This window comes from Cololabis saira, chromosome 1 (assembly GCF_033807715.1).
Source record: "Cololabis saira isolate AMF1-May2022 chromosome 1, fColSai1.1, whole genome shotgun sequence".
NCBI classification, from domain to species: Eukaryota; Metazoa; Chordata; class Actinopteri; order Beloniformes; family Belonidae; genus Cololabis; species Cololabis saira.
This window is the reverse complement of record NC_084587.1, coordinates 19053762-19066004: the sequence shown is the minus strand read 5'-3', so window position 1 is coordinate 19066004 and position 12243 is coordinate 19053762. Positions and strand designations below refer to the sequence as shown.

The 12243-nt window shown below is 41.0% G+C and overlaps 1 protein-coding gene across 1 annotated transcript in view; it reads right to left on the bottom strand.

The window, feature by feature from the left end:
- usp53b (ubiquitin specific peptidase 53b) overlaps positions 1-11534 on the bottom strand; it is a 42727-nt gene extending 31193 nt beyond the window's left edge. The window contains exons 1-8 of the mRNA XM_061716919.1: positions 11120-11534; positions 9709-9894; positions 9315-9475; positions 7331-7423; positions 7025-7159; positions 6581-6694; positions 6382-6464; positions 2263-2368 (exon numbers count right to left, since the gene is read on the bottom strand). Coding sequence (XP_061572903.1) covers positions 2263-2368; positions 6382-6464; positions 6581-6694; positions 7025-7159; positions 7331-7423; positions 9315-9475; positions 9709-9802 — 786 coding nt within the window. The 5' untranslated portion in view covers positions 9803-9894; positions 11120-11534. The remainder of the gene's footprint in view (positions 1-2262; positions 2369-6381; positions 6465-6580; positions 6695-7024; positions 7160-7330; positions 7424-9314; positions 9476-9708; positions 9895-11119) is intronic.
- Positions 11535-12243: the final 709 nt, after the last annotated feature.

The following is a 12243-nucleotide window of genomic DNA, read 5'->3' as shown; positions in this document are numbered from 1 at the left end:
CCGAGGTTCAACTATCGGCCGTATTCTCCTCTCCAGTACCCTGGCGTAGACTTTCCCCGGGAGGCTGAGAAGTGTGATCCCCCTATAGTTGGAACACACCCTCCGGTCCCCCTTTTTAAAAAGAGGGACCACCACCCTGGTTTGCCACTCCAACGGTACTGTCCCCTTCCTCCATGCAATGTCGCAGAGGCGTGTCAGCCAAGACAGCCCTACGACATCCAGAGACTTGAGGTACTCAGGGCGGATCTCATCCACCCCCGGTGCCCGGCCACCGAGGAGCTTATGAACCACCTCAGTGACCTCGGCTTGGGTGATGGATGAGCACATCCCCGAGTCCACACTCTCTGCTTCCTCAGTGGAAGGCATGTCAGTCGGGTTGAGGAGATCCTCAAAGTATTCCTTCCACCGTCCGACGATGTCCCCAGTCGAGGTCAACAGCTCCCCACCCACACCGTAAACGGTGCTAGCAGAGTACTTCTTCCCCCTTCTGAGGCGCCGAACGGTTCGCCAGAATTTCCTAGAGGCCGACCGAAAGTCTTCTTCCATGGCCTCACCGATCTCGTCCCACACTGTACCTAGGCTGGAAGCTCAAACCTGCACACGCAAATTATACCAGAAATACTTGACAATTGATCTGGTGCGGGTGGTGACAACATGGGACCACAGATAGGACTGCTGAAGTAAAATAAAGCCCTCCAGCAGGTTTTATCAATCAAAAATGTAATTATAAATCTTCCGCAATATATGGGCTTGACCCACTTTGTTAATTTAGAAGTGGCATTTCCTTGCTTCAGACACCAAAATACATTCTCTCAAGCACAGAAAAAATGTGTTCATGTCCCATTTTAAACTTTTTTGTCACAATATGACTCACCAAACTCTGACAGAGAATAATCCATCAGCAAAAATTCTAAAAGTAAAACGACAAAAAATGTTTATTGCTTATATTATTTATTTATCTATTGTGTGTTGCACTGGTAGCACGTTCGGGGAGTCTAAGCATGTTCAAGGACAAAAACCACTTGTATGATGGACATGCCCTCAGGATGTGCGAGAACCCATCATGCTACAAAAGCTCAGGAGGATGTTGAAAAATAATAGTCACTGAACACAGTCTGCATCTGGAAGTGGGACCTGGAACTGTGTTATGATTTTGTGTCTGTTTAGAATCTCTGCTGTTCATGGAGCACTCGCTCATTTCAGATGGACAGAATGATAGTGGACTCCCGTTCTGTGGTCAGACAATTCTGCAGATGGAAGGTTCTACATACCAAAGATGACAAAGATCATGCAGCCTGTTATCTGCTTATGAAGAGCATGGATGTGCAGCTATTCCCATGGCTTAAGTGATGAGTAAGAGGTGAATGCAGAACTGTACAGTATACTGGAAGATTGGAAACCTGACTGGCCTCATTCCACATCTGTCTGTTACTGATCATGAAGGAAATAATCAGATGAAGACTGCAAACCTTTGAGCCAATCAAATCCTTTATGCAGCAAAAATGGACACAAATCCGTATTGTAAAACTGCAACAATTAGTATCCAGAGTTTCCAAACGACTGAAAAGCATTATTTAAAATATGTTTAAGTAATAAAAAGGTGAACATATCTCCCTCTCAGCTTTTTTAAAGGTGTGTTGCTAACTTCAAATTGTAGATATGTTTATCTATATTTATATGTTTATTTTCCAAATAAAAAAAAGACAAGAAAAAGAAAAGTCATAACACCAATCACTCAGAATTATCAACATTAAGTATATTGCAACAAGCAGAAAAGCACCAGCAAGCTTATATCACCAAGCCAGTTCTGCATTTGGAAGGGTTTCAGGAAGATACATGGGTCAACAGGAACTGAATGCTGAGCATCACTAAACTCATGCACAATAAAAAGGAAGAAAGAGGTAGCAAATACAGATGAGAGGAATAAAAAACTGTGGATAAGCCCCTTGCTGCTATTTATATCCTTGCACTAGTTTGGCACCGTCTCTTTCCGGCCGCTTCAAGTGCAGTGCCACAGAGGAAACACAGAGTGTACAATACACTATTGCAAGAATAATTTCTGTGTCCATCTGATGGTAACATGTTAACCGTTAAACCAGTCCTCTAAATTATTCATTAATTGTTGCATGTGAGGAATGAGCTTTTACTTATGTATGAACTCAACCGGTTGTTTGACAAAACGGAGCAGGAAAGAGTACTGAGCTGACAAGTAAACAAGTAAAGTCTTGGGTTAAAACAAAAGACATTATGTGCATCACCTACCGGGCAGCTTCGGAGGTCGCCTGTGTTGTTTGCAGCTTGCAGCAGTTCTCCAAACATGTCTGGCCTGAACCTCTCGTTCTTTCCCAGCATGCGATCAACCTGTTGGCTGTGCATGAAGAAAGGCAATGTGCAGATGAAGATGATTTTTCAACATCTAAATTTACTTGATATTTTACAGCAACACTGCTGAAACATCCCATCACAACGGAAACATCTGTGAAACATCCGCTGTGATACCAGTGTAAAAAACATAATAAAATCACCTGATAACAGTAAGTCTTAGTATAAGGCAAATGCAAATGCAAATGTGGATTTTGGAGTAACCAAACTTCTTTAGCAGTAATGGAATTTGTAGAAAACTTAGCAACAGCTATAGATGATTAACTATATGTAGTAGGTGTTTTTGTTAATCTAATTAAGGCGTTTGACAAAATTAATCATTCTTTACTTTTGCGAGAAAATTTCAGTATGTAAAACTAATTAATACTGTGTCACATTTTAGAAAAGTTACCTGTGGTGTTCCACAAGGTTCTGTATTGGGACCCAAGTTATTTACATTATATGTAAATTACATTTGTACAGCATTGAATGAGTTGAAATTTATTGCATTTTGCAGATGATACAAACCTATTTTTTTCAGGACCAGACATTAAAGAATTGTTGAAAACAGCATGAAGGGAGTTGATTATGTTAAAAAAAATGGTTTGATACCAATAAATTGTCATTAAATGAAAACAAAACAAAACAAAACTTATGGTGTTTGAACTTATTGTGAAATAAAATTGAATTGAATGGGGTTGAAATTGAAAGAGTCTATGAAACGACATTTTTGGGAGTAATTATAGATCATAAACTGGAAGCCACATATATATTATGTTAAACAGAAATTGTCTAAATCTATTGGTATTATTCACAAAACAAGAGATCTGTTGGACAGAAAATGTCTGAATATATAGTATATATATTATATAATAATAAATAACGTTTTGTATCGTGACAGTACCAATACATTATTGATAGTCATTAGACACATTCAAATTCATAGATATTGTCTATTTAAAAACATTGAAACATAGAAATATTGTTTCAAGTAAAAAATAAAAGCTTTCATATTTCTCTTCAACTTTTTTTCAAATTTAGAGAAACAAATTATAATTTAAGAAGGCTGTGGGTTTTTTGAAACATGTCACGTGAGGACTAATGTTGAATAAGGTGTGTTTCATTTTTAGGAGTCATATTATGGAATGGTCTGAGTGATGAATGGAAATTGAGTAGATCTTTGTTGATCTTAAGGAAAACATTAAAAGGTAAAATAATTGGGGATTACAAGATGAAATGATTAGACTATAATTTGACTAAGCAGAGTCATTTAGAGTAAATTTTCTTTTCTATTTTTCTTTATTTTGTATTATGACTGGTAGATTGGGTTATCTTTTAGGAGGTTTAATTTATTAATTTATTTATATAATTTATTTAATTATTTTAAACATGTTTGTGAATTTTGGATATAAGCATATTTATCAAACAGAAAGGGTTATTAGAGGGGGAAGGGGTATGAATAAATACGTTTTGCTTCTTCATACCCCTTTTCAGACAGTTTGCATCAAACAATACGCAAAACTTATGATTAAAAGAGAAGGGTCTAACGTTGGCACAACTGTCAGTTACGTCTAAAACACAACTTTAAATCAGCCATAAATTTTCCATTTTAAAAGATAAAACATAACTATGCATTCACTAAAGTAAAATGTTTGCACTGAGTTTGTCCAAGTCAGCATTAACTGTGTCAAATATTCTTACCTCTTTTCTCTTTTCAGACTGTAAAAAATATCTAATATCTAATACCTATGAATATGCATTCCCTTTCATTTTTAACAATTAACTTTAACTGGACATAACTACGCTTAATTGCAGGACAGACAAATGAATGACAGGTCTGGAGTAGCTTCTGAGATTAAATTTAGCATAACTAACCCTGTCAATCAAACCTGAACTCCATCCATTTACTCATCTTAGTTGGGGTCATGGAGGCGGCAGGCTAAGCAGAGAGGCCCAGCCCTCCCTCTCCACTACCACTCTCTCACCCTATCTCAAAGGGAGAGTTCAGCCACCCTGCAGAGGAAACTCATTTCAACCACCTGCATCTGCAATCTGGAATCTGTCAGTCATGGCCAGAGCTAAAGATAGGGACGTAGAGCAACTTATAAAGAGAAAGCCTTGCCTTTCAGCTCACTTCACTCTTCACTTTTTGGCCCAGAGGGAGAACCATAACATCTCTCATCACTACAAAAGAACCATAAAGAGTACTATTACTATAGACGGTTCATCTATCGACGGTCAATCTCCCACTCGGCCCTTCCTTCACTCATGAACTAGCCCTGAAATACTCCTCCAGTTGAGGCAACACTTCAACCTCTGAGGTGAAGACTGTGGCTCAATTAAGGCAACAAGACAACGTCATCAGCAAAAAGACATACAGTATAGCCTCATCCTGAGACCACCAAAACGAGTCAGGAACAAAACCTCCTCCATTCTTTGGCTGTGCTTAACCTGGACTCCTTTATGTTTATATTGAGCAAGAAGTCATCACTGATCATATTTACTTTGTAGCATAAAAGGTGTGCATGGCCAGTGGTATCTGCATGTATTTCACAACTACCAGCTGGACGTCCTTGTGTTTTTCTTTAAGTTTAAAAACACAGAAAATGTCTTGACTAACAACAGCTGGGAAATTAGGCCAAAAAAAATAACACCTTGGTACTTTTGGGCAGCTTTGGTGAAAGTAAATAGACCCAATGACTAGAAGTTGTTGATGTGTGGGGTCCAGCTAGGTAGGAATGGTAGTCTACTGGCTACAGAGGTGGGGTTGGGTCTGGACCCGGGTTAAAGCCCCAGAATGGCAACTAAGATGAACCAACTTGGGCCCCTGAGCAAGGCCTTTAACCCTAATTGCTCCCCCGGGCGAAATGGTGTGTTTGTTCTCTCAGATGTAAGTCGCTTTGGATAAAAGCGTCTGCTAAATGCCAGTAGTAGTTTTTCGCAGAGCACTCTGATGAAGGAGGAAGTAACCGCAGAAACATGTCAGGTTACTTCATGTCAGGTATTTAAAAAACCTAAACAATGTTAGACTTATGATGTTAAACTGAGGCCACTATGATGCTCATTACCGCCACACATGGCATAAACTGGTATTACTGGACGGACAGAAGTTACTTATGGCGCTTTTCCACTAGTACCTACTCAGCGCGCCTCTACTCGCCTCACCCCCGTCTTGCGCTTCTCCACTAAGGGCCGAGACGGGTAGAGACCGGCGGAGTAGGTACTTTTTCTGTACCTATTCTGCCGAAGTTCTAAGCGGCTGAGTCGGCCCTGTATCTGACGTCATCACACTACACGCCACCAATTGGTCGGGGGACGTTTGAATCAGGAAGCGGGGAGTCAGCGCGAGAGCGGCCCGCTTCCTCATTTTATCAGACAGGCAATGGCAGCGCAAAAGTCTGTTTCGTGATCCAACTCTGAGGTGCAGATGTTCATAAACCTGGTGGCTGAGGAGAGAATTAAAAAGGGATCTAGACGTTAAGGAACGACCAGATCTACCCGCACTCGGTCACTTCCCAGCCGCTCGCGGCTCTCAGCTGATTTCTCATTAGCGCCGACGAACAACATTTTTAAAAAAAGCGTCGCCGCTTGAAGCTTCTTTCACTCTCATTTTTTAACTTGATATCGAACACAAGCCACAGACCCAGCAGCACATATATCATCTCCTCCAGGTTCTACATCTTTAGCGTTGTTGTCTTCTCTGTTTAGATCACACAATCAAATACGTCACAGCAGCTTCGCTCCAACCCGCCCACTTCTCACCTGGGTGTTGAAAAACAAACGAGGACGAGGCATGCGGAGTCGGGGCGCGCTGAGTAGGTACTAGTGAATAAGGGCCATTATTTACCACGTTAACTCATTTGATTTCTCAGCAGACAAATACACAGTCATCATTTTTGTGACATGACTGCACTTATTTTTTCTCGCTCTCAATCTTGATCTTTCTAGGTTATTTGGGGATATTTTAACCTACAAATCTTACACATTGTTCCTTTAAAGGGCAATCAGTTGAGTACTCACCATAAAGAAGTGGTGGAGACATAATGTACAAATTCTGTGAAAGGATGTGGGTCTGAGGATGCACCGCAACAACGGCACACAAACTGCAAAAGAGAAGCAGTGAGTTGTTTTACTGTGTACATGTTGCATTCACACGCTATTAAATGACATGCGTATTTCAGAGACGTGCTAATTTCATGTTTTGGAACATGTTTGCTACCTGCTCATAGAGCATCATTGCAAACTTCTGATGGGTAATGCAGGATTTGGATGAACAGGCATCAGTTGACGTGTCAGAAACTATGTGCAAATGGATCCGCTCCAGGATGTTCTCCTAACATGCATGAAACAAGACAAAAACCATGCCAGCATTCAACATTTTCTGATAAAAACATTACAAATCAGAACAGAGTGATAGCTACACAAATACAGCATAAATTATTAGTTTCTGAAGTAATTATATCTTCCCCATTAACTCAATAAGAAGAAACAAAGATAAAAGCCTTCAACCATCTTAACAAGAAAATGCATCTGCACACAATGTTATTACAGTGCTCAGTGTTGCTATTCATTGCAAGAGTGGTGGGAGAACCATAACATGAAGCAATCATGGGAAGGGTTCATTAAATATTATTTTTGACTAAAAGCCAAAGCCATATCATACAAAGCACTCAGCAGCGTCATCCATCAGACCGAGCTGGAAACGCTGCTCATCCTTAAAAGTTTCAGCGAGGGCGTTACGCAGGCTGTCGGAGGGAAGCACACGCTCTCTGCTCTGCTGAAACTGGCTGAATATACTCTGAAAAGGAAAAGCAATTATCCATCGATGAGATGTCTATTCGTCTACAAGCAACTCCATTTAATTGCAGAAATACATGACCAGTTCGATCAGGGTGAAATTGAAAAAAAATACTGACTTATTGAGACAAAGTGAAAACTTTTTTTTAGAGTAACATTCTGCGTATTGTACCTTCAGTGCGCAGAATATGCAGGCATCACCGAGACAAAAGTGACCTGAGAGCTGCCTCAGACTTCTCCTGAAAATGTCCAGCTGCCAGAGCACCTGTGAACGTTTGACAACAAACACCCTTCAAGATCTGAAACTAAAATCTTCTCATTCAAAGACTTGACAAGCTCTATAATAATGATACTTAATAAAATTGCCTCTATGAGAAAAGTCTGCTGAAGATATTAGACAAATCATTTTTCAAGGATCAAGATTACGTGTATATGTGGATGGTCTCGTAAACCTGCCAGATGGTTAATCGTTTGAATCAACTTAAAACCTTCTCTTTGCATGTTCTATTAACTCTTTCCTCTGATCTGCATGTGATTGGTCCTGCCTTTAGAGGGTCAGCTAAAAGGTTAAACGGAAAATGACTTCCAAATCAAATCAGAGGAAGAGCCTGTTAAGAATGTCATGACTCAAAGAAGACTCATGGACAAAATGAACTCAATCACAGAACTAAAACAAAATAAAATGAAAACATATCTGGTTAACTGGACAGATTTGTTTGTACAAATGCTACTTAAAACAGCTATAGCTAGTGCTGCTGCATTGTGGCTGAATCTGGGCCCATTCACTAATTCAGCGGCTTTGCCTTTCCTCATTTCTTCTAATTCAGCAGCAGGATGATGCTGTTTTAATTGTGTGATTAAGTTAGTTCTTTTGAATCATAACCCAAACTCTTTCAAACACTGCAAGCCTTTGTGGATCTCTCAGCTGCCAATCATGACTGTAAAGTCGCCAGAGCTGAATACGACTTTTGCTCACTGGCTGATCAGCAGTCATGGCTGATCAAGCAGAAGATCAGCTGATTCTCCTGGTCACTGGTCAATCGATCTGTCCACCTAAGCTCTTTTATAATGTGTAAGGTTTGCAAGTGGGGTAAAATCCACCGAACCTGGAACACAGGAGCTTAATCACAGTAGCTTTTACTAATTTACTACACACACCAAATCACAGCCTGCCTGATAAAAATTACTGCTGAACTACTAATGAACAAAGTCAAAAACAAGCCACTAAACTGGAACCGTGCTACAGTTTATCATTTGTTTTCAGATTAACACTTCATCTTTAATCAAGTGGTTGAATACTGCGGAAGACATAAATGCTAAAATGCTGACTTACAATTCATTTTACATTTGTAACTACATGAACTAAACTCAAACTTTATTTATTTATATAGCACCAAATCATACAATATAAATGCAACACATGGTGCTTTACATGCAGAATAAAATAACAATCAAAAACACAATTTAAAACATCCCATACGACCCCACCGCCCACGCGTACGTACACACACACTCACTCACACTCATACACAAGTGCACACACTCACACGCCCACACACACACACAGTAAGTGGACTGGTGACATGGCTTAGCACTAACGATCCAGGTGAGGAAAAACACTACCTATGGGTGGCGGTCCACACTGAGAGGCATCACCGACCACGACCACAAGGAGCATCGCCACAGAGACCCCCCCAACCCGGACAGACCAGGGCAGACCCCACACAGAAGGTGGAGTCCCACCCCCAGCTACCCAGGCCTGAGGGATCCCCATGACGACACCCCCATGGGCGGAGCAGGCACACCTCCCAGTATGGAGGACCCCCCTGAGGAAACACTGGAGCTAAAAACTAAAAAAGAAATCTATACAAAACTTAAGATGAATAATAAATAACATAAAATAAAAAGTCACTAAAATGGATTAAAGTTTTAAAAATAATAACAAAGCTAAAGAAGTAAACACAATAAATAGCTGAAAAGACTAGGTAAATGAGATCAGATAAAAGCCAAACTAAAAAGGTGTGTCTTGAGCCTCCTTTTAAAAATATCAACGTTCTCTGCGGCCCTGAGGTTCTCTGGCACTAAGTGAAGCACTTTTTTATTACTTTAATTTCTTCATTTATTTAGAAAGTATCAACGATTCCAGCGGCCCTCACCTGAACAGCGCTGTTCAGGAAGCAGCTGTTCTGCCCCGGCTCGTTCAGCAGACCCTTGGTGAGTGCGAGAGAGAGCATGCTCCCAGGCTGGTAAGACTTCTTCAGGCCTCCTCCTGGTCTCTTGAAGATCTTCACCCATGCCATGGAGTTAGAGCCTGCAGCTAATGAGGGAAAACTTTCAAAATGCATCACCTGTGTGTTAATGCTGTTTAACGTAACTATTTTCAAGCAACTGCACATACAAATATGCAGTGTTCACTTTCATGACATTAACTGATACATTCACCACGCAACTGAGGCCCCACAATTAATCCGTTCCTCCTCAACACAATCCAATGCATCCTTTAGCCCTATGAAAAGTGCAGCGAGATGCCAGGCAGTTGTTGACGTCTACCTTCTCCAGAGTCGGGGGGAGACTTGCTGCAGCTGGACATGCTGGGACATGGGAGCTGGTGCGTTGGTCTGGCCATGGGCTCCATCCGCTTCATCCCCACGCACCTCCACAGCGGTTTGTGGAAAGCATCGTCAGGATCAGCCACAGGGCAGCCTCAGGCATATGTTTCTAGACATTGAATGGAACCTGGTCCAAAAAGGGAAGGAAGGGAGAAGATGAAAGTGTATTACGATCAAAATTATTAGCTGCCCTAACCAAAAATGTTCATAGTTTGGTTCCAAAATTAAAAAAAAACACATTGTGCCATTCCCAGAAGATATATATATATATATATATATATATATATATATATATATATATATATATATATATATATATATATATATATATATATATATATATATATATCATATATCATATATTATTGATGTGTTAATTCGATACACAACAAAAAAGTATGCAATGAGTGAAATTATTAACCCTCTTGCAATTCATACTCAGTTGTGAAGCCGTTGTGACTTAAAACTGACAGTTACAATAATAAACATTGAATATTGTTTTACTGTGTAAAATCTTTTAAATAATATAATCATTGCTCAGTTTCTTACAGAAATCTTCCATATCTTGTGGGGCTAATATATTTGACAATATTTAACTTCACTGTATGAATGAAGCTCTTTTAGACCTGTGTATATCTGTACAACACCGAAGGACAAAATAATAATATAGCCTACATACAGTATATGTTAAGATGAACGTGGGTATTTTTATGGCTTATAATTAACACAAACATTAGGTTACATGATAACTCCAGACGCAACCTTAAATGTAAACACGCTGCTCATTCCTTCCCCGCAAAATCAAAACATGGCTTGAATCCTGTCGTCAGTCCAACATGATGGCACACATGCACGTGCAAAAAGGTTTCACGCTTAACAGTAATTGAATGATCTTATCGTCTTGCACTTTATGCTTTTTCGGTTTCTCTACATGTATGATGTTCATATCTGCATGTATGTTCATATTCAAAGGATTCACCTGCGTCTGAGCACAAGCCACGTGACCTACAGCCATGCAACATAAGAGAGGGCAATTTTGTTGTCAGGTTCAAGCGGAGAGCATGCACGTTTTGGCAGAACGGGACTTGATGTCCCGATCCGTGTGTTTGCCTGCTTTAAAGCTGATTTATGGTTCCGCGTTACACCAACGCAGCATTCGCCGTATGGCTCTGCGTCGATTTAACGCGGAACCATAAATCAGGCTTTAAAGCCCGTGCAGGCTCCGGCCAGCGCGCTCCCACAGCAGGGGAGACACACGCAGCCAGCGCTGCAGCATCCTCAGCTCAGCAACACCGCACAGAAATGCCGCAACTTGCATTCAACACCTCGAAAAAAACAACGACTCCCCTCACCTTTAAAGATGGTCTGCAACTGGAGGTTTCAGGGCGGTCCAGCTGTCAACGCGCAAATCCCTCGACCTCCCCTCCTCCTCCTCCTCCTCCACCTCCTCCTCCTCCTCCTCCAGATCCTGAAAATTCAACTGGCTGGAAAGGACTGCAGATATGTGAGAAACGCACTATCCGAGCAGCGCTGCCAACTCCTGCGACGCGGACAGCCACAGTCTCAGTGGGATTCCTCGCAGACTGCGCTGTTTGGGTGGAAATGCCTCCCCTTTTCCACACACGCGGCTCTGATGAGGATGATGAGGATGATGATGATGATGATGATGGCCTGTACTAAACTGAACGTCCGACGCGGATTAGTGATGTTTTGGGACTTGAGGGGTCAAACTCCGCCCCTAGTGTAGCCTGAAGTTACTACTGCTGCTGGACTGTAATCTTCCATGCCTGCATGAGGAAGGTCATGCTTCCAACTTGTCCTGATGATGATGATGATGATGATGATGATGATGATGATGATGATGATGATGAAAGAACACATCACATGACTCGACTGGTTTCATAATCATGCAGCACTGAGGGGACTAACCCCTTCCTGATTTTTTGTATTTTTTTTATTTTTTACCTGTCACAGTAATGTCATATCAACATATTAGTAGGAGTTTGGCCCACAAAAATGTTAAGTTAACACTGCATAAAAACATGTATTGCTTTCACAGTGATGCCCAATGTCAATCAGTTACTATACAGGTTTTTTTCATGCTGCATTTCCAAATTATAAGACCTCTGCCTGTGGAAGTTCCTGCTGCAGTAAACAAGATGGGGAATTGAAAGAAAATTTGGGCAGATGGAAGACCTGGCAGGGGAAAGGCTGCAGTGCTTAGCAGGTTAGAAGTGTAGACAGGAAGAGTGAAACGGGCTGATGCAGAGTGGAATCAGCAGAAAGTAGCACTAATTGGTACGTCTTTTTCACCTCGACTTTAGCTCATCTGCTGATAACAGGGGACCGTTTTGATGTGATGATGCAGTACATACACTGTTCTTTGACCAAAACGTGCCAGTAAATGAAAAGAAAAGGCAACTGAGATGAGCGGTAAATAGATAAAACTACCACCCATCTGATTTTGGTTGACCAC